This window comes from Pseudopodoces humilis, chromosome 1 (genome assembly GCF_049639895.1).
Source record: "Pseudopodoces humilis isolate 2021_Gansu_Grassland_sample_001 chromosome 1, ASM4963989v1, whole genome shotgun sequence".
NCBI classification, from domain to species: domain Eukaryota; kingdom Metazoa; phylum Chordata; class Aves; order Passeriformes; family Paridae; genus Pseudopodoces; species Pseudopodoces humilis.
In genome coordinates this window covers 119,044,219-119,070,711 of record NC_142200.1, presented here as the reverse complement: position 1 = coordinate 119,070,711, position 26,493 = coordinate 119,044,219, and the positions used below count along the sequence as shown (strand labels likewise).

Sequence of the window (26,493 nt, the reverse complement as noted above, 5' to 3'; positions counted from 1 at the left end):
AAACCTGTACTTTTTCAGTCTGAGCAAGATGCGTATTTAGGGTGCAATGTCATAAAGCACACGGGGTGTCTACGACTGAGGTGTTACGAGCTGTAAACACCAAAGAGCCCCACTCAATCAAGGTGATCACGGGATGCAGATGTGATGAGGACGCGGGTCACAGGACACCTCCATCCCCGCACTGACAAAGCCGTGCTCGAGGAAAGCCGCTCTCTGCCCCTCGGGGCTCCAGGGCCCGGGCGGGGCGGGGAGCGCGGCCCCGCCCGCTCTCGGTGACGCGCCGGCTTCTCCCGGCTCTGGGCAGCGGCGGGAGCGGCGGCGGCGGGTGAGCCGTGTGGGATCGGGATCGGGATCGGGATCGGGATCGGGATCGGGATCGGGATCGGGATCGGGATGTGTCAGACCCGGAGCGGGCGCGGCGGGGCCGGCGGGCGGGTTGCCGGGGCTGCGTGTGGGGAGCCGGGAGCTCCGGGCCAGGGGTGCGGGGCGTCCCCCGGGCTGCGGGTGACGGAAGGCGCCGCCGGGCTCGGTGGCACCGGCCGAAGGGCGGCTCGGGAGCCCTGGCCCAGCTGCCCTGGCGGCGGCGCTCGGCTCCTCCCGGCCCTTTGGAGTGTGTTTTCCCCCTTTGACAGAGGGCTCCGCCGCGGTTTACGGCGCGGTAAATGACTGCCCTTAGCAATGATTAACGCCGGGCAGAGAGATTTACTACTAATCCCGTTTTGGCCCACTCCTCTTTGTTTTGCTATAGCAAATCCATCGCCTTTGGCAACTGAAGATCACAAAGATGTGCAAAAGCTCTATATCTATCTATCTATCTATCTATCTATCTATATCTATCTATCTATCTATCTATCTATCTATCTATCTATCTATCTATCTATCTATCTATCTATCTATCTATCTATCTATCTATCTATCCCTATCCCTATCCCTATACCTATACCTACATCTATGTGTATAGATATGTATATATATATTACTGTTGTGTATATACATTATATAACATTCAGTGTACATACACTATACAAATATATAATGTATATCATAGCATGCTTTTTTAGCTTATTCTATTAGTCAGGAGACTGCCTTATGTTATTCTGAAATTCTGTGTTATCTGAGTTAGGCAGCATGAGAAATTTTTAGGTACGTATGAAGACAGCCTATGAAAACACAGCCTGCAATTAAAACTAACTGATTTATAAAGCAAAGGAAGTTCCAGTGCCTGAGGGTTGCTGGGCTTGCCATGGGTCGTGCTCTGGAGTTGCCATGGGTCATGTTCTGGAGTTGGGCTCAGAGGCACAGGGACAGCTGCCAGTGCTTTTCCTTGAGGCGCCTGTGTTTGCTGCTCATCTCACACTTTCTGGGGTCACACCAAGACACAGTCTTAGAGACACAGTCGCCATCAGATCAGGACAATGGCCTGGGTGTTCTCACAGCCCTTCAAGGGTATGGCAGTTCTGAGTAAATATTGCCTAATTCTGCTAGCAGTATCCAGGGGATAAAGACAGACAGGATTGTGGGGCTAGGCTCTTGAGGATCAGGGTCTGGCCCAGCCAGGAGTGTTTGAGGCACCCACCTGGCAGGTGTCCACATCAGCCATGACCCAAGGGAAACTGCAGCTGGAGTTTTCATTGCCCACTCTGCTTCTCACATTGGCAGAAGTAGCTCAAGTGAAGGGAAAGGTTTTCCTATTTGTGCTAGGGACAACTGAAACTGAAAGTAATGCAAAGCAGGGTTTTCCTGAATTACACAATACTGGACTTCTTTTGGAAAAGTGGAAATACCAATGTTTGTGTAAAAGATGCAAATAATTATTATGCCTGACTCAGCCTAGGGTATTATTTATGATGCTTGACTTGAAATACAGAAATGTCTTGTTTAGAAAGTATATTTTGTGTTGAATCTAAGGAGTATTTGCCTTTTAATGAAGGCAAATATGAAGACCTTTTAAAGATCTTGCATTGGTACACCATGATTGTGTCCATGGAAATACTTGTACATTTATTATAGATGATAATGATGATGATTATTTTAAATTCTATTAGGAAAATAATGATACATAATTATTTTTTAAAAAGGAGGGAAATACTTTGAAAATATTACTACTAAGGCTTTGTGTTCTTCTACCATTGCAAAACAGCTGCTCTTTTCCATATTAACTCCTGAAGAACAGCTGTTCTGGAGGTTAGCCAGCCCTGGTGTATCTGCTTGAGCTAATTCTGAGATCTCTGCATGCCCACAGTGATGAGATGCTTTTAGTGTAGGTGCAGCGTGCAGGTCAGCACGTGAGCGGTGCCCTGCTGTGCCGAGGCTCCTGAGCATCCTGAGATTTCCCTTCCCAAGCACTATGCCATACTGAGCAAAAGCTACTGAGGATGTGGGTCAAACTGAGCAATTCTCAGGCATAAGAACAAGCTTAGCATTGAATCAAACCATCAGTTGGCAAACATGAAGCGACCTTTTGGTGGATTGCCACCATTGAGCCAGGACTGGTGACATGACTGATCAAAGGCTTTTCTGTGCCATCCCTGAACAGGTGAGGAACAGAGGATACTAAAGGTGAAGGCTCTGTTCACAGAAATCTTATGTGCTGCTGCACATGGATCTCTTGCAGAATAGTTTTTCTAGACATAGGCAGGGCAGTCATCAGTTGAACATGCCTAGCTAAGCAACCCTAGAGCACCTTTCCTTGATGCTTCACTCCTTTCTTCCCCTAGCAGTTTATTGCCCCTGCCATGGAACAGCATTGCCTTTGGCCTGAGCCTGCAGATCAGGCACTTGCTTCATTGTGGTGTTCCCCTTCTCCTGGGGAATGAGAGATACTGCCAAGGGTACCAATGCAGGAGCTGGAGCCTTTCTGACCATAAGGGGCTGAATCAGTCTTGTGGCCTCACTTTAGTCAGTTTTTGCTCAGTATGTTTCGTAATTGCCGTCGTTTCAGCGGTGACTGCAACCTTCCCTGCTTTATCATGCAATTTTGTAATTTCTCCATGTGAAAGAAGGAAGTAGTCCTCTGGCCGGTTGATTTAAAAAGAAAATGAAAACAAAACAACTAAAAACTCAAAATAACAAAACCCATGCTTTGATAAATCACAAAGCAAAAAAAGTGAACATTTACTCAGCAGCGTGGACTGCTGGGGCTGTTCCTTGCTTCCTGGGAGCAGGCAGGTAGTATAAGACAGGTGACAACTTCGGTGTATCATATCTCTGCAATGTGTCACACAGATCTTATTTCCATGTGTGTGATGTACAGTATGCATAAGGTTTTAGTGAACAGAGAAGTAAAAGAGGTCTCGATAATTTAGGATATTGTTTTTTTTTCTTTCTTCTCATTAAACATTTTGCATATTTTTATTATCGAAAAAAAAAAACAAAAACCAAACCCTCAGCTTTTTTGTTCTTCCAGTAAAAATACAAAGAGAAAAGCACAGCTATGTATCCTACAGGAATTTTCCGACTTCTTGGCAAAATAAGTCTTGGAAAAGCAAATCATGCTTCATGTCTACAGGGAGCTACATGCACAAGTTTGCTGCGTAGTGTTTGGCTCTGGATCTTTGTTTCATTGCTTGCTAAACGTCTACACAGAACTTAAGCATTTTGTAAGCATACTTCCTCCCCAACTTGGAGGGGAAAAAAACCCCAGAAGAATCCTTGATTAGTATGTTTACAAAACTTTCATGTTTTGTATATAGACATTGAAAGACAGAAAGGTGAAAATAAAAAGCTTGTCATGCCACTTCATTGGTGGCTGCAGGTGTGACCTCTCCACCCACAGAAAGCGGACTGCCATCACGATTTCCTTGTTGGCAGAAGCTCCAGCTGAATCACACGCTTGGTCAACAGCTCTCTGTGCTGTTAAAATCAAGCATCTGTGGGAGGGAAAGAAGAAGCAGAGAGACTGCAAAGACAGCTTGGAGTTGAAACCACTTGAGGCAGCCCTGGCACAGACAAACCTTCATGGTGGGAGATGTTGCAGAAGGAGCAGGGTCTCCTGAGGAATCTGTCTACACTGCACGTAGCACCAAAGTTCTGCCTGTGCAGCATCCAGCAGTTTGGGCACAGGTCAATGGCCTGATGTATGGGACTGTGCCTTTCAAGGTGACTGTCCAGAGGGATCCAAAACACTTCTATGAGGCTGGCACATGACCTGCAGTTGATGCACCCTCTTCTTGAGCAGGAGCTGAAAAGTAGGACACCTTGTGAGCATTCACAAAGACACTCAACATCTAAGTTTAGCTGTCTGAACCCTACTTGTCCAGACTTCTGTATGCCAGGTTGAACAGTGGAAGTTTTAATGGAACATAATCCAATGATGAAATCACAAATGGTTCTGCAGTTCGCACGGTATTCCTCCAGGGATCCTCTTTCAACTCGGAGAAATTCAAACCAGTATTTTTCTTCTTGAGGCCTAATTAGTGAAATGTTTTCACAGAACCCTTAAATGTCCTCAGGGCTGCTGGTTTCAGTTTCCTTTCTGATTTTGTTGGGCCTGTTCTCCACAGAGAAAGGAGAGCTGTCTGCCAGCCTTTGTGCTGTCCTTGACTTGCTCCCTGGTGCACTAGCTCCTTCAGTACTTAGGGGACAGACATAAATAACACACGTACTGTGTTCTTGCTTGTTTTCCTCTGCTTTTCTGAAAGTCTGCAGTTAAACAGGGTATGTCTCTGGATCGATGCTGTGCAGGTGTTGCTCAGGGTGTCCACAGTACAGCAGCACTGCACATTGCTCCACTGGTACCTCAGCATGACTTATGTCAAACTGTCTCCCAGTATGGCAAGTGAATTCATCAATAGATATGAACCTTGAAAAAGCTATTACAAAAAGCATCACTCTGTGGACCTGGTTCGAAAGGAAGTACTTGATCAGATTGATGGGAGTTTCTCTTTGCTCCAGCGTCTTCATGTGCCTGGTGTTACAGATCATCACAGAGCTGAGGGGTAGGATGCACACCAGGGAGTTCCATTTGTTTGAGAACAGGTAAACCAGCAATGATTTCATTATGGATCTTCTCTCTTGTTCATAAAAAGAGGAAACAATTTACGCTCCATGCCTGCTCTTTTGTGGTGTGAAGGAATTCCTTTTTCCTGATATTGAAAGAATTCATGGCTTGAGAAAATTACTTCTTCCTTTCCCTTTCTTCTCTACCAGAGATGTCTAGGAAGATGCACACATAGCTAAAACTACGTTTCAAAGCCAGATGTTCTACTCCTATGATAAACCATCTATTTTACTGTAGAATTGACAGTGAGTAATTTACCCTGACCTCTGTTTGTGTGCTGCCCACGCATTTTTCAAGTTCCTGCTCCTCCTTTCCCACAGGGAGGCCCTAGCTGCTCACCTACCTTGCTTCTTGCATACAGCAGCAGTCACCAGGTTGTAAGTTTTGCCTTCTAATAGTCTCATTGTTTTAATTGTGTAATGGTGATGTATGGTTTTAAATTAGTCATAACTTTAGCTTCTGTTTTAATGACTTCAGTTGTCTTTCCAGAGGGGAAGGCTTTGTTTTCTCAAGAGCAGTGTGTCTTTTCCCAGAAGAAATTAATTTCTGCTAATGACATGTGAATAGGTGAGGTGGCAGTGGAGGTGTTGGGGAATGATTATGGGGAGAAGGGACGTATCTGCAAGTCCCAGGCACTAAAGAACATCTTGATAATGCCAGAGCCTATGACGTGCCAGGCACTTGTGTATAAATAGTCACCTTGGCACGTAGTGTCATTGCTATCGTGCTTTGAGAACAGCTGAGTCTAACAACCTTGTCTCTCATGCACAGTCCAAAGACACCCTCACATGTCTTCAGACATGTGAAATAATACGACTGGTGTTTAATGGCTGAGGCACGAGTTGTTGTGCTGCCCAAGGATTTAGGACTACGTGGCATTTGCTGGATCTGTCTGGCCACTGGTTGCAGGTACGACTGTTTGGAGGTGGGGAGGCAGGAAGGCAAATCACTCATTCCAGATGAGATTTGAAAGCCCCTTGTCTCCCCCTCTCTGGGTAGATGAAGATGAATCACAGAATGTGCCAAGTTGGAAGATCTGTTTGACCCTCCAGCTGGGAAAAAGATGTCAACAGTAGGTATGTAATCCAGTGCTAAACCTTAGAGTAGAAATGCAAGATCCTCTCCCAGGTGAGGTCTTTTTTTGTGAGCTTCCCACACCTGAATCGCAGGGGTTTAATGCAAATCATGGTAGGTTGGTGTTAATAGTCCAGGTCAGCTTGCAAAGAAAGCATCTTGATTTTCTCAGGAAAACTATCCGTCAATATTTGCACTAAACCTTGTAACTAAGGCAGGATAACCATAAAGATAATTTGGAGTCCTGTGGACTATCTTTAAAAAAACATAAGGCAGTCTTTAGGCTTCAGTCAGAAGTGAATATCTTGTACTATGGCATATGTGCATAAGCAATGATTTTCTTTCAAAAAAGGATTCTTTCATTTTCTGCAGGATTTCCAGAGTCACAGATCCTTAGGACCAAGGCGAGTTGTACACATTAAATATTTCTTCTTAGAGTAATAGGTTTGCTTGAAAAAATAAGTCTTTGAGACTTAAAGCATCTGAACAACACTGTAAACGCTAGTTAACACTCCAGAATTATATTGACCACCTGAGCATCACAGAGCTTCTAGAGCTTCTGTCATTCCAACCTTGGGTGGTAATTGACTTGTCCTAGATATCTGAAATAGAGGTTTGTTAGCAGTGTGGAAAAATCATGAGTAGGATCATGTATCAAAGCTTTATTCCAAGGAGTGCTGTCTTTTCTCAGTAAGCTTGGCTAAGCTAGATAACTTTCCAGCCTTGAATAGCTTTATTCTCTCTTTAATGTAGATGAAATTCTGGATTTCAGCGGTCAGTTAATAACTGGCTTTTACAATTGCAAGAGTTGTGTTTTTTTAGTCTAGATGACTGAAACCTCTAACCATTCTCCATCCTGTTTTCCTGCTAGAACAATAATACAGACCCTGTCAAGGACAGTACTATCTTTACAGAGTGCTTTCCGAGTAAGTAAAACACGTGCTGTGCATAATGTGGTGCACGATTTGAAACTCAGGTATAAAAGGGAAATGCATCCTCAGTAATGGTTGTTTACATCTCCAGTGGCACTAAGTGACCTAATCGTGTCAGTTCTGCAGAAGAGTTACAGGGAGTGAGGAGTAGGCTTGATACCTGCAGTGGGGCTTTCTTCTGTGGGCTTCCAGCTGCAGGGGGGGTGTGGTAACTGGACCTTCTGCTCCTGCTTGGTCTGGGTTTGGTTTCATTAGGGTGCCGAGACTGCAGTTTCCTTCTGAGAGCTGCGCGTAGCCCTGGGCCAAAATGCCATTGTCCCTGCTGCATCACTGTGTTTCTACAAACCAGTAGAGCTGGAGAGGATCTGTTGGTGGTTATCAGAATCCTACCAGCTATGTGATGGACATTTTATATGGATACAATTGTAGGACCACAAAGTCCATACGTAACGTGTAGGTTTCAAGTGGTTTAGTTAACCAGTGGTTAACTGGTGTGGTTATATGAATTGACACTTGTTTCTGTTTTAAGATTGGATTGTGGTGTTTTTTTGGCCTGAAGTAAATATATTTAAGTGAACTTGAAATAAGCATTATTTAACACAAACCAGTTTCCTCTTGATCCACTGTTTTCCTGTAGGCTTGCCCTACAGATCTGTGCATTGTGCTCACTTCGGCAGCACCTGCTCTGAGAGTGTGAAATCTTTCTCCTACAGAAGGCAGAAGTTGTTCAGACCGCTTAATGGTCTACTTGAATTCATTGTTGGAAAGATATCACATGGATTTGGGCACTGTGAAAGCAGTGAGCTGTATTTGTCCTGCAAGCACTGTCTTCTACCTTTGCTTCTCTTATCTTATCTTGAACAATGTTTGTTCCAGGCTGACCAGCCATTTCTTTGACTTAGCTGTGATGGTGGAGCAGTCAAACCGAAGTGCTGCTTTTCTTCTCTCCCTCCCATTTTTGTGTATTTTCTGTGCCTTCTGCTGCTCTCTTACAACTTCATAAAGAAGTTTGTCACTTCACAGATGAGCTTCCTGTTCTGGGAGTTGGCCAAAAGCTGGTATCAGTCTTATAAAGTCAGGGTGCAGCAGTGGGGTGAAAGCAACCAAAATCACATCTTGATGTTCAGTAGGCACAAAAATAAATGAGAAGTAGAAAATCCAAGTATATGGATGAATCACTGATTTTCAGCTTGCTTTTCTTACTGGTCAGTCTCAATTAAAGCCATTTTGTTTCTCAGAATTGCCTGCTTTAATAATAAATAACACTCTTTAGAAGCTATTTTCTTCCAAAATACTGTTTTCATGCCACTGGCACAGTCTAGCCTCTAGAAAGATAACAAAGCCTGTGGAACAAGTGAACTGCCCAGTCACATTCACTGTTAATGCATTCTTAAATGGTTAATTTGATGATTGATAGACCCAGCCCACAAACTATGTTTGCAATATGTGGATGCAGCTACACCAATGTGACAACAGTAAGATTTGGTGTCAGTGATGGGCCATCTGGTGCATTCTTCAGGGGAGGAGGGCCCAAAGAGTGAATTGCCATAGTGTGAAAGACTGGAGGTCTGATCCAGCTGCGCTGTTGTAATGGTCCATCATCGGCTTGATCAACTTAAAAGACACAGGGGACACAACAGTTTGAAGAGAGTTGATCCAAATGCTTTGTGGGCACACTGTATTGACTGCAATATTTCCTGTCTTAACCACTGTTTTGAGCTGCAGTTACACAGACTACTTAGGATCAATCTGTCTCAGGATGCTACTGCTTAGCTGTTCATTTTAATTTTTACTATATCTGTGCTGGGTCTTTCCCAGCCATCTCCCCAGACATGTCATGAAACTGGGACTTCTAAATCTGTGGCTGTGACCAAAACTGTAACTTTTCCTTTACTTTCCTCTCTGAGCACAAGACCAAACACTAACACATCCTGGATTGGAGCAGGTAGCACATCAAAAAAATAGATGTTTTGATAGCATAAGGAAATCTGCAGCAGGAAAAAAAAACGAGCTAAAACATGTAGTGCTAAGTAACAGCAATTCAAGCAGCAGACAAAAATTGTATCATAAATTAAAAGACTTCGAAATAAGAAAAAAAAATGAGAAATTTCTGGCACATGAGATTCAAAGTGTTCCAGTGTGTGAGTGAGGAAGGGAAGGGTCAGGTGATGGCAGCCTCTGCATCTGAGAGAGAGAGAAGGAAGTGTAGCGATAAGACTGCATAGTATTTGCTGACTTTTGCTCTGCTTACTCAGCAGCAAAGATACAGCTTCCATCAACCCTTCTTGTCCTGTGTTGGGTGAAAAATAATTATTACAGACATGTCTTGAGAAAGATACTATTTTTAAGGCAACTTAATTTGATTTAATGCAGTGAAATATTTAATTCCTGAGAAAAACATGAATTTTGGAAAGAAAGCCATATACATTCTCTGAACTTTCCTTTAGAAGCAGCATTTAATATTTTTATTAGGAATTTAATCTGTGTTCTGAATGCTGAGACATTAATCTCTCTTTACATCCCCTACCTTGTTGATTTCTAAAAGTAACAGCTCTCTGATGTGTTGTTTGTAACTTGCATCATGTAAAAAATGCCTAGTGGTGGCTTATCTGTCTATGTTGGTGTACCTCATCAGATCTGTGTATGGTTTATGAGTGCACAGTGTGCACATCCCCACTCATCACTTCTGCAACTGAACGGAACTGGCACTTGCAAAGTACACAGCACAATCCAGCAAGTGGTTTAGCCTGGACATTACTTGCTTCTTTCCCTTCTCAGTTTCAGTGCCAGTGGTCTGCCTTTTCTGTGAAAGTATCAGCAAGAAGCCTAGTGCCTGTCCACTGTTTTCCATGTTGAGTACAGCTGAAAAGATAGTTAAATTTGCCGGCTTGCCAAGGTTGCTGTTTCTTCTGAAATTGATTTCTTCTAGCTCAAGGGATCTGAAAAACTCTCTGGAGCAAGCACACGTTCTGAAACTTTACCTTGAAGGTCACCAAGGCTTCCTTCAAAGACTGCCTTATCTCTTTGTAAGCCTTCTGAAAGTGTCCTAGCAACAAAATCTGTGATTATGTATGCCACAAAAGAATTTTGTGTAGTTTAATCTACTTCTTATGCACCGTAAGAATTGTAAAGAGTAGTAAAGGCAGGCTCACATGGCAGACCAGCTTGACAGGCTGCCTGGAAAACACAGGAGCTGGAGCTGCAGGAAAGTTTTGAGTGGTCCCCTGGTTGTCTGCAGAAGCAGTGGCAAACACTAGCCCTGAGTAATAAATAATTACCAAGACCAACTCTGACATGTACTGTTCTTTCAGTGACTTGACCCACAATTACTGTTCTGTAGTCATTGCCTAAAATCTAAAGATGCCAGTGTTAGCCTTACCAGTAGTTTCTATTATGAGAAAACCAAAGTAATTGTTGCTCTGAGATCAGCAACGCACTGAAATCGCAGAATATCCATGAAGTCCTTTGGTTGTGCTTATGTCTGCAATTTGAACCTTAAAAACAAAAACCAAAACAAACAAAACCCCCTTCCCCCCAAAAAACCAAACCAACCAACAACAAAAAGAGAATGGGGATACATCTGACACTCTCTCCTACTCTGAACAGATTTCTTAGTATTTCTTCCTAGTTTATCTTTAGGTTTTTAGAGGTTTCAGAACGGATTGGCATGTAAGTCATGCTGCTGTCCAGTAATATGGTATTAACTTGAAGCAATTCAAAGCATGGTATCATACCACTGTAATTGGAAATCTGTGACCCACACCTGACACTAATCCTTGTCATGTATTTATTTTGGAGGGTAGAGGGAAATTAGTATTTTTCATTTACTCTTTGATTCTCAAGGTCCTCTGAAACAAATGAAAATTTCTTATATACTATCTTTTTTTTTTTTTTTTTTTTTATTTAATGGTCCAGATTAATTCTTCTGGTAAAACAAGTCTTAATAGTCAGGAAGATTGCAGGACGGGGGAATGGCTGACTGGGGAGAAATGCTAATACAATGGTTAAGGAGAAGCTGTCTTATACCTTGTGGCCATAAACAAGTGTTTAGAAACCAAATGGAGTGAAATTCTATAGGAAGAAGTAGTTAACTGAGCATCTGGGCAACAGTGCCTGGGAATTTCAAGTGCAGCCACAAAGGCATGATATTTAGCAGTGCTTTTCTACATTGTATTGTGGTGGAAGGGAAGGTGTGTGAGTTCTGTCACTAGTTAGGAAAACTCTTCTTTAAAAAGCAGTTTAGACAGTGTGCTTGTTTTTTGCTCAGCAGTGAAATGATTCTGCTCCTACTCTGATACAGCACTGGTACCTTTACCCTGTAAAGTAAGAAAGATTTGCTTAAGGGGTACTTCATTTTGTTGACTTCAGTAAGCAGGCTGTGTACTCCTGACTGTTGTATGGAGTTTAGATGAACATGCTGATGTCTTTCATACTCTTTTCAATTCTGACCAACAGACCCTTATAGTAATTTGCTGAGGGAGGGTGAGGCAAATAACCATCAGGATAGGCGAAAGGAGGAACATGCTCTGTGACCTGCACAGTTTCAGTCCTCACATGTGGTTCATGGACGCTGAGGAGCAGAAGTGGTCTCACGACTCTGGTCGGTACAGTTGGCTTGACCCCAGGTGTTAAGGTAGAACAGGTGAAGTAGAAGGCATTAGCTTACAACGAATTTGAGTTATTCTGCACTGACTGACAGTCCCTGATTGAGGAACAGCATTTGAATAAGATTTTTCCTATCAACAAGAGCAGTAATTCTGTGATAGCCATGTACCTGATTGCTGTAAATTCCAAGCTGTGGTAGGATGTGGTCAATTTGGCAACACAGAATAGTGAGTTTTTATAGGTTTAGGGTTTTTTTTAACTCTCCTGAGCTTCTCTTACTTATTTGTCATGTTCCTCCCCATTCCACCATCATCCCTGCATGTGTATTTTCCTTACAAATCCACACAGATCACTTTCCTTTCAGGAATATAGTGTGGCCAGGTGCATATGGGCATGTTCTTTGACAGTGAACTTCATGTATGGTTGCAGCTGAACTTTCTACAGGCTGTAAATGAACATTATTATGACTTACTTTGAGTCTCAAGGTGAGCAAAACATAAAATGCAGGAAAGACTTGCAGGCTTTTAGAGATTCAATTTTTCTCTCTCTCTTGGTCATATTGAAGCCTTGAATGAAAGTTTCATTTGATACTGATGGTGGGAACAACCTTGAAAGCACAGCTGAGGACTTTGCTTGTGACTGGATAGTACTTTAAATCATCACCAAGGTCTAAAACTAAATCACACTTCCCCATTAAAGCCTGAAGGTGGTAATTTAGTTATATGATTAGAAATAACCAAAGGTGGGTGGATGGATGGATGGATGGATGGATGGATGGATGGATGGATGGATGGATGGATGGATGGGCTGACTACCAGCATATTTTCTTGAAACACTGACTACATGGAATTCATGAGCTCTCCCAGAGGAGATAAAGAAATTGCATAAGCCCCTTCACAGTAATGAGTGAAATTGTAAAATTTCAGTGCAGCTAAATACAGCTGCTGGTGAGGCAGCCAGGAGGGCTTGCATTTGTTCATGCTGTTCTTAGAGCAAGTTGACATGGTTTTTGTCTGCAGTGCTTGAATTTTCATCTTTCAGTTTGGGAACGCTGGGGAGAAATCACTTCCTCCTTTAGGAGCAGTCCATCTACATGATAAAAGGGTATTTCTCTAGTAGTGTTAGATTATCTGTTTTAATTTAGATTTTAAAATAGAAACTAATCTCAAAAATATGAAATAAAATATAATACTTGATATTATTTATGTATTACCTTTAAGAAGAGCACTGCAGTTTATCTGTTTTCCCTAAAGAAAGCACTACAGTACTCATGTTTTTTCCTCCCGCTTCTTCCTGATACTTTTTTAGGCACAGGAAGTATGGCAATTCATCCTATGTAATCTTTTTGCTTTTGAGTGGTTGTTGCTGGCAGTTGTGGAGCTGTTCCCTGGCAGTTTTGTTGGTTATGTAATTAAGAACCATTAAAAATATGTACTGCAAGAAGCAGTTCATATAGTAAGTATATGAAACAAAAGAAAAAAGAAGTCTTTAGACTGAGAATGGATCAGAAGCAGAACAAAAACATACTCAAAGCAGTGGGGGGGGGGGGTGGGGTTTCCCAGTCTCAACAGAAAGTGTTTTATCAAAACTACAGATTGACCACTGGCTTTTTTGATTCTGTTTCCCAGCACTTGTTCATTTCTCTGTCAGAGAAAATTTTGTTTAGTGTAAAAAGACCAAAATCCTTCTGTTTGTCTTATGATGGCTGCTTTTCTCCATCACTGGTATTTTGGGTAGTTTTTTCTCAAGAGAAAAAGATAACTTCTTAAGCAGAAGTTTCACTGGCTTCACTGTGTGTTCTGCCTCACTTGCTTCTCTATGTGTTAGAGAAGTCCCCAGACATATGTCTTGCTACCAGACAGAATTTTGCATTCAGTATATTTGCAAGTGGCTGCAGCATGACTGGGCAATCTCACTGAAATCAGTGAAAAAAGGCAGCTTTGCACAGCTTGCGTTTCCATTATTGATTTATTTTTTTTTATTACTTGATGAAAATCTGATGTATTTTAAATACTTTAGGAAGCTTTTTGGTGTTGAAATATTAATTTTTTGCCATGAAATATTTAAAATTGTGGTGGCTATATGGAGTTTAAGCTGTTCTTGCTAACCTGCACCAACACATAACTCGGTCATTAGAAAAACAGATGACAAAATGAAACGTGCTATTTCAGCCTTGTCATTCGCAAGCAGTGTTAGGAATGAGATATTTTGGGCTTGCATAATTTCTCACTTAAATCAGCTTATGCACAGGAGAGAAACACACTGCAGAATTTGATGGAATAAAGATACAGAACTGGAAAAGAATTTGAACTGCCACTTTGAAAAAAAACATGATACATTCAACCAGATCAGAATGGGGGGGTAAAATAACCTCAAACTATATAGGTTTACAGCTATACTCAGTGGGGAGAGATAGCAGAAAGAATCTTCTTCAAACAGCCCGAGCCCAGCACAGTGTTTTTTTTTGTCTGTACTCAGCTGTGGGTTTTTTGTCTGTACTGTGAGGCTGCACCTCGAGTCCTGTGTCCAGTTCTGTGTCCCTCACTTGGAGAAGGACATCTTCAAGTTCTTCTTGGACAGAAAAGGGCAGCAGAGCTGGGGAAGAGTCTGGAGAGTGAGTCCTACGAGGAGCAGCTGAGGGAGCTGTGGCTGTTCAGCCTGGAGAAGAGGAGGCTCAGGGGAGACCTTACTGCTCCCTACAGCTGCCTGAGAGGAGGCTGTAGCCAGGTGGGGATCAACCTGTTCTCCAGGCAGCTGGTGACAGGAGAAGAGGGTATGGCCTCAAGCTGTGCCAGGGGAGGCTCAGGTTGGACCTCCAGAAGAATTTTTTCACTGAAAGGCTTGTTAAGTGTTGGAATGGAGCACCCAGGGTGGCGGTGGAGTCACCATGGAGGTTTTCAGGAAACAACTGTACATGGGCCTTAGTGACATGTTCTAGTGGACAAGGTAGTGGTCAGTCAGAGGTTGGACTTGGAGGCTACCTAAATGATGCAATTCTATGAAAGATCTGTGATATGTGCTTACGCTCTCCTGTGAGGTAAAAGCCATTTATCTCCCCAAAATGAAAGTTCCCAATATACTTTCTCATTAACAGCAGTTAGCACCAGTGAGCCAAATTTTTACCCCCACCTTGCAGAGATGCTTGACACTGCTGAGCCTGTGCAGCAAGCAGTGTTTGAGTGCTCTTCTATAACTTCAGCTCGGAACATACATACTAGTTAAGCATACATAAATGGAGTTAAAAAAACCCGACAAAACAAACATGAAAATTTGAGTGTGTTTTTGATATTTCTATTTTGTCAGTACCATTCTAGCTACAGAAGTGAAATGATGGCCTTATCTTTATGGAGATGGGAACTATGTTGGAGTCTATACAATACAATGAATGTATTGTATATATACAGTGTATAGAGTCTATACTATACAAGGGCACCCTTTAGGATGAAGTCTTATGTATGGTCGTTTTTATTTGGAAACAGAGTATCCTATTTTGATATGACTGACCCTATAGAAACTTGACAACAAAGTGTTTCAGAATAATTTCCTGGGCAAAGAAATGTATGTGTGCTTATCTTTGTGCCCTGTTTTATTAAAATGGGTGGAGTTTGTAATTTGAAAGTGCTCCTAAGAGGCAGTGGGCAGGGGTGGGGTGTTCAACACTCCTTGGCTGGGCTTGACCTAAATATGTAGTTATAACAAGAGCAGCTTCAAGCTCTCTTATCACTAAACAGGAGGTGGTGTGTATATAAGCTGGCAAGTAAAAAAAGCTGTCCTGCTCTTCCTTGTGTGGGTACCTGTCCTGAGCAAACTGTCTGGTTTATTGGATTGGACTGCAGACACAGTTAAAAATGTACTGGGATTCTCAGTGTAAGAGTAGGTTTAAAAATGTAAGTTAATGACAGGATGTTTCAGTTTGGTGTAATTACACCCTTCCCTACATGGAGGTTTGAAAACACGGATGCTGTGAAATTTAGCCTGAATTTTAGCTCTCCTGCAGGATCCAAGCAGTTTGTGTCTCCAGTTTGCTGAGTTTCAGGAAAATGGTTGAGATGGGTATTTGATTCTTTTGACTCAGACGTTTTAGAGTCTCTGGACTTCAGCTGCAGTCATGCCGACCTGTGCTTGGGCACCTGGGAGTGTGGCACAGGCAGCACTGCCTTGGCTGTGTTTGTGTGCTGGTAATGCTGGCTGAGTGGAGATGTTGGGAGGTGCGTACAAGGATGAAACCCTGAGATGGCTCTTGGAACAGAGAAGAAAAGCACTGACTTCCAGAGATGAGCATGCATCACTGGACTGTCAAATATGACAAATATGTAGAGAAGGGGACTAGCCCAATGCTTCTAAAAAGGGATTATTTTTTAAAATGAATAAATTCTGAGATACAGGTAATGCAAACATATTTTCTGCTATATATGGCACTAAGCCTGACTTTTTCCACTATCTATTAAGAGCAAAAGTGATACTGACCTTTAAATAATTACTAAATACCAATCTGATGTCTATTCTGTTTTATTTTTTCAGGTTGATTTTTTTTACTACAAACCAGTGAAGATGACGCCAAAACATGAAAAACAGGTAAGTCATATCTAAGCTTTAATAAAAAAGGATTCAAGTTTGGCAGCTATGGATTGAATTTCATTAATGTTCACATGGATCAGGGAAGATTGGTTGTATTCTTCATACTTTTAGTTGCCAGGATACAGAATATTCTGGAATGATGCAGTGCCAGTTCCTTCTGTTAACGTCTGATAGAAGACTCAGATATTCATTCAGAGTAAGTGACTGTCCATAAGGGGCTCAGACAGGAGAGAAGGATTTTGATGGAGTCTTCTTTTTTATCAATTTTAGATATTTTATAGGACTAATGGTGGGATCTGGGTCTGAACTCTGATTACCAGCTGCATGGACCACAAGAATCCCACTTACATGTTCTCCTCTGCTCAGTCCAATGAACATTAAAAGTTTCAATAAATTATTTTGTTTCAGCTCTTAGTTTCTTATCAGCTTTACTGCACAGCATGTGTGGAGTGAATATGCCAACACCCACAACATGGAAAGTCTCATGTCCTTTGTGTCTGATCCTTTTACTAACAAGCAACCTGGTGGGATATACTATTTTTCTTGGGAGCTTTGTGGAAAATTACTCTTCAGGGGTTACTGACTAATCAGATGTGTAATAGGAGCACAAGCTCATCACCTGATACAATCCTGAGCATAGATATTTGAATTAAAATGCAGCTGAAATGATTAATACAAATAATCAACCAATGTGAGATTGTTTTTTTATTCCTTTTTCCTGTGGTAGATTTTCCCCTCATATTAAAAATAGATATTTCCATGTCAGATTTCCTGTTTTCCTAGTAGGAAAATGTTAGAGATTTCTGAGAAAGGCACATTTTTTGTAGTCAAATTCTATATAGTAAGGCTTCTGCTTTTTCTTGAGGAATCCACTGCATTATGCAGAAATATATCCAACAAAAGAAAAGAGAGAAGGGGAAGAAAAAAGAGAGAAAGATTTCTTGTGTTTGCCTCAGCTGCCTTTATGGGTTGTTCTTCCTTTAGAGGCAGATCCAAAAGGAACATTTTCTTTTAACATGCTAGTATCTATGTGACCTCAGTGACACCACCTTTTAGTCTGCTGTCAACACTCATGTTCTTTGCATAGATCTGTATCCATGAGGGAGTAGGTGTAATCCAGGTTTGGGTGTCACTTTGACCGTTTTGTCATTTATGTGTGACTAGCTACTTGGACTGCTCCTGGCCTTGATGACAGGCTAGCAAAATACCACCAGTGCCCTGCTTCAACTGGCTGGTCTAGCCGAATTAAAAGACACATCCAGACAGAGAAACTGCTCTGCAGTTCCTGCTTAAGTAGTTATGACTACTTTCAGGGCAGATCTGAAGATTCTGAATATTTATGAAGATGTTTAGGCCAGCGTGGCTGCTGGGATCCATATCAAAGTCATAGCTTTAGCAGTTCGGAAAGAAAATTATTTGCCTCTGAATTTAGCAGTTTCCAGAGAGAAGGAATAAATGGAGATGCCACATCTTTCAGTAGCTTTCTCTTGAGTATATACTGTTCCCAGTACAAGAGGCCTCCTTGCCTAAGTCTGGACATTTTTAACAGTCAGCAGCAAATTTTGGTTTTGAGAGAACTGTTGCTCTGAAGTGTTACAGGACACATTCTTGAATTCATTGATACAAATGCTTGTATTGTGCCCCTCAATTAAAAAACCCCAACAACACAACCAAGGAAAAAACCCAAACAACAACAACAAAGACAAAAGCCCAAACTGAAAATACTTGGAATGTGACATAATAGCTAGATTTGCAGTTCTGGAAAAACCAAGCAGCACTTGGCAGGGCAGTAATACAACTTGTAGAGCATTTCAGCTGGCAAAAAAAAAAGTCCCTGAAACCTTGTTTGTCTTTGTACCAAGTCTCCCATGTTGTACAGCTGGATTGCAATACAGTTTTGTGACAAATTATTAAGTTAGTCTTCAAGTGGTGTGTGGGAGGGAGAGGTCAGCGTCACCTCCCCCAGGTGGACAGTGCATGACTTGAGAATAGACATGTCTGTTGAAAGTGTCCTCATTTTTATAGCAAGATAGGGAGGGAGTGGAATGCATACAGAAGAGAAAGGCAGTTATTACCCAGTATTGCTGTAATCTGCTGATTGTTTGTGACCAATCAATGCAGGATGGACTGAGCATATGATGGCAATCTTGCAGAGGAGTATTCTGCCACCTAACTCTGCTTGGACAATAACATAGCCTGTATGTGAATATTGGCCTTTACTCTAGGAATGCAAAAGCATAGGCATCTTTTCTGGCAGTGGATCATCACTTATACTGTGTGGTTAGGTCTGCTTTGATTAAAGCAATGCTGTTTGCCCAGTGGGATCTTGTATTCTGGAGAAGACTTAAAGGCAAAAGGTCAAAAGAGAAGGAACAGTCTATATGTGCAATGCCACTGTTTCAGAGCAGAAAAATCTGTAATGGGAATGCACTTCCTGGATTCAAGAGATGAATAGGGGAAGTAACCCAAAATCTTGAGAAAGGCTGTACATTTTTATTTTTCATTTCTAGTTGCTTACTGTTTATCTTGCTTCATTCTAAGCTCGGTATTGTCTTTTTTTAGGTAAATAAGGGGGGAAAAAAAGGAACACCCAGTCTTCTGTTGAAATCCTAGTGTTTCAAATCAAAGCTGACAGTGACTGTGTGTGAGGGCTGCATTTTGCTGAGGTGCTCTGCTGTTCTGCAGATCATTTTTCTTCTTGCCTCAGTTCTTTCCTGCTTAGACACTGCCTGCCACAGCATATACAGCAGGTCTCATTTCTTTGGTAGGTAGAGTCTGAAGGGTTTTAACTTCCTCCATGTTGAAACTCAGTGAATAGTTAATTACAAGTTAAAAGTGTACAGAAGTTTTCCAATGTAAATCTTGTGGTCTGGAATGATTTGCAAGGTAAGCCATAGCTGACAGCATATCCAGTAGCAACTTTAAGTCACAATACTTTGGTATTACAAAGGTTTGAAAGAAGTATACTTCTTCAAAGACTGTTTTGATTCTGTACAAAGGAGAGGGTTATGGAAGGTTATTTGGAAATGGGGTAATGTGGGGAACCTGGACAAAAGGAAAGTCAACAAGAAGCTGATAGAGCAGTAGATGAGAGGAAGGAGACTGGGGTCAGGTTATAAGCAGGCTGCCTGAGGTTGTGACTCCTGTGCTGCAGTGGTTGAGGGGAGGAGGAGTGCAGTGTCCTGTTTAAGCTTCTTGGCATAATTTATCTTCTTCCACTTGCAGGACTGATGCATTTAGTGCTCAGCAAAGGAAAGAAAGTATGTTGAGAAGTGGTTGCAGCTTTGGAGAAGATTGGGACACAGGGAAATAGGAATTTTGAGAAGACAAAAACTTGTGATATAAAAAGATAGTACAGTGGGTCTGAAAGTCTACTTTACCTACTTACCTATGTATGGTAAATATTATAGACAGTGAGGCAGGTGGAGAAAAACAACCAAAAAAATTGTGTCCTCTCCTGTGTGTGTTCAGCACATTGCTGAATATCTTCTCTGGAGCAGAGATAATTTCTCATATGTCACACTAGTGATTTTGTAAAAGTAAAGGCATGATCCTCAGCTGGTAGAAATGATTAAAGCTCTGTTCATTTGTTCCTCTTGTGTCATGCTGTCCTGGGGTTAAAAAGCTGCGGGGGAGACTTGGCCCTCTGATGCTCTTCAGTGAAGAAAGAAGCAGCAGAGGTGGCAGGAGCCTTTAAAATGTGCTTTCTTTGGCAAGCTGTTCATGATACTCACCAGAAGGGTAACCACCACTTATACAGGAAACACCACTGGGACCAGTAGCTGGGCTAAGTGACGTAAAACCAAAAGCTGTGTCCAGCCATCAGGTAACAGGCTTCCCGTCTCTGAAGCAATAATACCTGGAAATCAGGGAGGAAAATGATTTAATCGAGACCTTGAATGTCTCACTGCTACCTACATAGTGCCATGGCTGTTCAGGAAAAAGTGTATCTTCACCTTTCAAGGTTGTTACTGTTCTCCTGTCAGTCCTCTGGAGGTTTGCAGTGCTGGTACATGCAACTAACTGTGTTAGAGGAGACGACTGGGCTGAAGAGTAAAGCTTTTATTCTTGTATCTTTGGTTTGGGCATAGGAAGACACATTTTGAGAGCTTTCTAGTTCAAGATTTCTTGATTTATGCAAATATGTACTAAAAAAAGCATGTTTTTTTACCAGAGACGCTGTCATTCCTCCCACAGTCGATTCCTGTAGCTGGAGATCTTGCGCAGTGCCTTCCTCTCAGGGGGACTATATCTACAGCTTAAAGTGATACACTTTTCCTTAAGTGGTTGGATTAGCTTTTGGGGTGAATTATTTAAGCAACTGGAGTAGGGTAGCCTGTGCTTGTGCTCCAGAAGTAGCAGGTATTTAAGCACACTTCTGACCTTTGTATTTCAAAGGAATGTTTTACATCCTAACATGAATATACAGATTTATCAGGATTTTGTGGTTTGGTTTGGTTTTGTTTTTTCTACAACAAAATTTTGATCATTAGCTGGGAGTATTGAGAAACATTTAATTCTTCAGTCTCTTCCAATTCACGTTAGTGATGCCCAGTTACATTACAGTAACATCCACAGGCCCTCTCTCTTTTGGGATCCCTCTAAATTATTACATAGATACAATAAATTACAAGGAAGTAAGCTAGATATGACAGCTTCTACAACAAATACTCTATATGATTGTCCCCTCAAAATGGGGAATTTTGCTGTGCAGTGTAGCTGTGTTGCTTCCTTGGGCAGGTTGATGGGCAGATTGGAACAGAAATGCCCCAGTGCTGCATCTTCAGCTGTACTCTTTGTCAGTGTTGATTACAAATGTGGGAAAAGCCTAAAACACCTGCCTCATCCTCCTTTATGTGTGTGACTTTGAATGTTAGACTTTTAGTTTGTCACTACCAAGATCTCAGCTCCCATGTGTGAAACATGTATGAGTTTTCAGAGTGTTACTTCATCTGAAATACTCCTTTTCAGCTAGCGGTTTGGCAGGGACTTTCCCAGACATGTGGTGTAGCTCAGATGATTCATTGCTTTATGCTTCTCCATTTATAGGGTTGCAAAATTCAATAAAACAGCAGTTCATCTTTTAATCTGACTCAGTAGTTTGTGGAACAGCAGAACAATCAAGAGTCTTTAAGGCTGCCTTTGTCTTCTGAAATTAATTGCTTTTTATTATGCACTTACAGGAATTTGTAACTGTCTTGGTGCGAGACCCCAGGATACAGAAAGAAGACTCATGGCATTCCTACATAGACTACGAGATATTTATTCACGTAAGTATAAAAATATGAGAACAGATTCTTTGGGCTCTTATTGCTGTTTCTGTCCAAGCCAGGGTTGTCTTTGGGATAAAAATGGAATTTCTGCTTCTGGGATGCTGGAGGCTATTATTCTCTTTTTAACAGCTGGGATGCAGTGGAACAGGTAAGGTGGGGTTTGCCAGTGGCCATGTCGTAGGTCTTGCAGAGCTGGGGTTGAACCTAATGTGTTCACATTTGCATTCCACAATTTCTTACAACAGGCAATTCTTAGCTTTACTTATCAACTAGAGGACTGTTACGGTCAGTGATACCTTACCATTGTAAAAGAATGTTGATGTTCAGGTATTCATGGGAAAGCAACTTCCTTTTCAAGTTACTACCTGGATATTAGTGCTTTAAATTTTTCTCAGTTCTTTTTGCCACGTTACTTGGTTGATGCAATGTGGTTGTTTTCAGTGTACCTTGACATTCATATTATGCTAATTTAGTGGTGCTTGGATGTGTGAAGTAGTTGCATTTGGATTTGTGATTATAGTCCACCATACGTTAATGGGAATGCACTTGGCATTATGGTGCTTTTGTGCCTCAAGTCTGTCCTATGGATAATTTTGTTTTCTTGGTTGTTCTTTGGTGGATGACATATGGAAGGTGTTATCCTAATTTGCCAAATCTAGATCCAAGGATTTTAATTGCAGTGTAAAATAGAGGTATTTGAGAGCTCCAAGTTACATGGTTAATGCTTGGCGTAAAACCAAAAGTATTTCCTTCCTGTGTGGAAGGGTTAAGCAGTTAGTGTATAACAGCAAGCAGTCAAATGATGACTTATTAAATGTTGGTGTGACAAGTACTTCTCTCCTGTGTGGCAGTCATAGTTGTGAAACTTAAATTTGCAATGTGCTTCCAGTACTGCTTCCAAAGCAATTATATTTTTAATTTCTGGAAAATAGAAATTCTGTAGATTTGGCAGGGTGGGTGCTGTATTAATGTTTCACAGACATCAGTATCTCTGAATAGAAAGTGTATTAAGGCTTTCTCAGTGACTGCTGAGCTGGGGAGATGTTGTTTAGACGCAATGTGTCTTCATTCAAGTCCAGCCAGCAACTGAGCACCACACAATCTAATGCTCACATCCCCTCTGTCCCACCAGCAGGATGGAGGGAAGAGAATTTGGGGGGTGAAAGAGAAAACTCACGGGCTGAGATAAGTTTAATAATCGAGATGTAGTAATAACTTTAATAATAAAATAATAATAATAACTAGTAATAATATAAATACTAATAAAGAAAATAAAAAAAAAAAATAGATAAAACTGTAGAAAGACAAGTGATGCAAATGAAAACATATGCTCAGCACCAAGTAACCAGTGCCCAGCCAGTCCCTCAGTGGCAGTCCCCAGCCAACCTTCACCCTAGTTTATTGCTGAGCATGATGCCGTATTGTATGGAATATCCCTTTGGTCAGTTTGGATCAGCTGTCCCAGCTGTGTTTCCCATGCACTCCCAGCCTGCTCACTGGTGGGGTGGGGTCGAGTGAGGAGCAGAAAAGACCTTGGTTCTGTGCAAGCCAAGTTACTGCTCAGCAATAACTAAAACATCCCTGTGTTACCAGCACTGTGTTTAGCACAGATCCACAACACAGCCCCAGCTACTGTGAAGAATATTACTTTTCCCCCAGCCAAACCCAAATATATGATCCATCATTGGGCATATCCGAAGCTATTAAGCATCAATTCAACTTCCTGCCACCACAATCCCAGGGGTTTTGGAGACTAAGTCTGCCTGGCTTTTAGGACAGCTGAGTTCCCCTTCCACCCAGCTCTTAGAGCATTTATCTTCTTAAACTGTGTGGTACCCTAGGTATGCTCCTAGGGTGCTTCTGTTCCAGAAGGCTGTCATCTTTGTGCTCTCTACAGTCTGCATCTTGTGGCTGTCTGGAGTTAGGGCTCCTGGCAGGCAGGGAGGGTGGGCTGGACTGTAGGCAGTTTTCTAATGGAGTCCCTGTCTGGTATGTGGGATTTCATCTAGATGTATGCTCTATGGGAAAATTTGGCAAAAATATTTAATTTCCACAGATTGTTTCTCTTTTGATGAATTGGCATTTTCCTTGTGAGCTAATTGTCTTCTGTGGGAAAATTTCCAAGTGCTGCTACTTGCAGAGAGCAGTCACATTGGTTTCTTTGGTTTGACTTAAATGGGACTGCACACTGGAAAAACTCTGTATAGCTGTTTGCAGGATTGTAACTAGAACAGATGAAGATCTTTTTCCCCTGAAAAGATTGGCATTATCTACTGAAACCTTTTTCTGTGGTCTATTTTTCCTGTTACTGTAAGTTGTACCGTAATCCAAATCTCTTGCTTTTAAAAAGAAAGCAATGAAAAATATTTCCCTGAGAAGCAGTAGAAACTGTCACCAGTCTTGCCTTGAGTTAAAGCACAGTCTTTAACATAAACTGAATTAATGTCAAGCTTTCCATTGGTATCTCGGGCATTAGCAAAACATCTTGGATGTGTTGTTAATACCATGCCTGCACTTTAGCTTAAGCTGATTTGCAAAGTAAATGTTTTTTATTTCCCAACAGACAAACAGTATATGCTTTACAAGGAAAACATCCTGTGTTAGACGACGCTATCGAGAATTTGTTTGGCTCCGGCAGAGGCTTCAGAGCAATGCAGTGCTTATGTGAGCAACTTTATATATGGCTATTTAATAATCAGTCAGGCATGGAGAGAAGGACTGTTTCATTTTAATTCAGAGAACTGCAGAAATCAGATCTGGAAAGTATCCTGTGTTTCTTAACACATTTATTCTGTAAAGTGCATTTCATGTGCTTTAAACCCAGAAGAATGTGGTTTGTACTTATAGCCTTTTTTTGGTGAGGCCCCCCCTCTAATTTGTAAGAGACTTGATCTGTATTTTCTTCTATGTACAGATAGCAGAAATAACCATCTAGTGTAGGTGTTTGTACCTCCTCTTTGTTCTTCTTCAGTGTGCTTAGGTCTTGCAAGCACTATAAGAAATCTAGCAGACATGGATGCAGACTTAAGAACTTGACCAGAAAAATCAGATTAATTTATTTTCCCCTTTGAGGTGTGTGAGAAGCCCTTCAGTTTGTCAACCTTGTGTTCCTAAATTGATTTCAAGAGTTTCTCAAACATAACCCATGATTTTCACATGCTTGAGGTTGACATTTGCTTACTGCATTTTTCTCTGCTGTTTCACATTTGGTTTTAACTGTATTTTTTTTCCTGTTTATAAAGACAGCTACCTGAACTGCCATCCAGATCTCCCTTTTTCAATATGAACAATCCTAATCACGTGGACCATCGCCGTCAAGGTCTGCAAGAATTCCTGGAAAAGTGAGTACAGCCTATCCAGAGGTGTTGAAATTTTTATGAGGTCATCAATTCCTTGTTTAAAATAGCTCATCTCTGGTACTTGAGAGCCACCGTGTGGTCATCTGTACATCCTACACGTTTAGTTCTATTATTTTACTTGCACTGTCATAATTCATACACGTGACTTCAGCTCTATTGATTACAAGGAGACTTCAGCTGGAGCTTTTCCATTGTGTTTCATTGCACTGATTATAGATAATAGGCTTAGATTTAAATCACTTTGCAATTGCATACTTAGTTTGGGAGATCTTTCACTGTGATGTCTATTTGTAGCTTTCAATAAGGAGCTGGATATTCTTGTACAAAGAAGAAAACCACCCCCCTTTATGTTCATGGAAAATTAATGTCCCTGTGAGCCTGGGAAAATTCTCTAGTGAGATCTCCTGACACAGAGCTTTCATATAATGCAAATTACTTTGTTTACCAGTCCCACTAACATAAGCAAGCTCTAGCAGTTGTGACTATTTTCAGTGTAGCTGCAATCTGTATAAAATCATTCATCAGGTTTAGCTAGACCCTGACCTGCATTACAAAGGAGTAGTGCATGAGTTTCAGTACTGCATCCCTCAGTCCCACTGCTGTGGCCACTTCACCTTCTGCAGCGGCTGAGCCCCTGTTGATGTAATTTTCTGTTTTTTCTCTGCCATTCTTGTTGCGCTCTGGCACTGCTGGCGTGAGAGCAGGCTGCTCACAGCTGCTGGGGTAGGAGCTGTGTGTACCTCTGCTGGCTGCCTTTAGCTGCTGCTCGGGGTAAGGGCATGGTGAAACACTGCAAGTAGAGACTATTCATCTTCTTTCCAGTCCATGTATTATAAGCCTCCCTAACAGACAACAAATCATCGGTCCCGAGGTATATTTGTTAGGCTTAGCAGCTGAAGGCAGGGACAGCTAACTGCTGCAGGAATAATATTCTGCATGCAGTTATATAGGATCTGTGGCCAAAAGGTCAGCCAATAAATACTGGCTGAAGGCATGTGAGACAGGGAAGAGAAAGCAGAAAAGGATTAGAGGGTATTTTTACGCCTCAGGAAAGAAAATCAGTGAAATGGAAGGGCTGTGCTCCTAGAAGCATGTCAGTGATAATATGAAGAGTGTGGTAGCTCAGGTTCCTGGCTCTGAGCAGTTCTGTCTTAGCTGTGCTGTCCCACAGAGTAGTGCATTTAAAAAAACACTGTCATTTTAAAATGGCAAAGAGGCCAGCCTGGTAACAAGGTATATCGACATCAGAAATGTTTACAACTGCTGTCTGCCCTTCAAAAGGCAAAAGAGAAAGGTAGATGATCTTAAAAGACATCCTCATGCTCCAATTTTGTGGATGACTGTAGCTTTAAATGAGTACTGTCAGCAGAAAATGACAGCATGTGGAGCATTTCACCATGCTGCTGTTAGTTCAGGAGTGGGAAAAGAAGCAACTCAATGGAAAGGTAATGATTTAAATGTTTGAACTTGAATGGAAGGAAAGTGTCAGCTTTCTCTCAGCCCTGGGAGCAGTTGGAAGGAATTTTCAGAGGTTGTGTGCACTTCACTGTACCATTGCCCTCTGCTGGCTGGCCCCGCTGTGCTGCTGCTGCTGCTGCTGCTGCTGCTCCACACAGAAGACATCTTCCTATTGGCTCAGCAACGCTGCCATGATGCTTTCCCCCCCCATCCCC

The 26,493-nt window shown here is 41.8% G+C and overlaps 1 protein-coding gene across 5 annotated transcripts in view; it reads left to right on the top strand.

Moving 5' to 3' along the window:
* Window positions 1–272: 272 nt before the first annotated feature.
* The window catches only part of SNX10 (sorting nexin 10), a 36,461-nt gene continuing 10,240 nt past the window's right edge, over window positions 273–26,493 (top strand). The window contains exons 1-6 of one of the 5 annotated variants that reach the window (XM_088062004.1): window positions 5,739–5,908; window positions 5,999–6,075; window positions 16,132–16,185; window positions 21,372–21,458; window positions 24,025–24,125; window positions 24,704–24,802. In XM_088062004.1, coding sequence (XP_087918130.1) covers window positions 16,162–16,185; window positions 21,372–21,458; window positions 24,025–24,125; window positions 24,704–24,802 — 311 coding nt within the window. In that variant the 5' untranslated portion in view covers window positions 5,739–5,908; window positions 5,999–6,075; window positions 16,132–16,161. Of the gene's footprint in view, window positions 326–5,738; window positions 5,909–5,959; window positions 6,076–16,131; window positions 16,186–21,371; window positions 21,459–24,024; window positions 24,126–24,703; window positions 24,803–26,493 lie in introns of those variants that run through there. The other 4 variants (XM_005518895.3, XM_088062012.1, XM_088062005.1 and 1 more) reach the window with 4 other exon arrangements.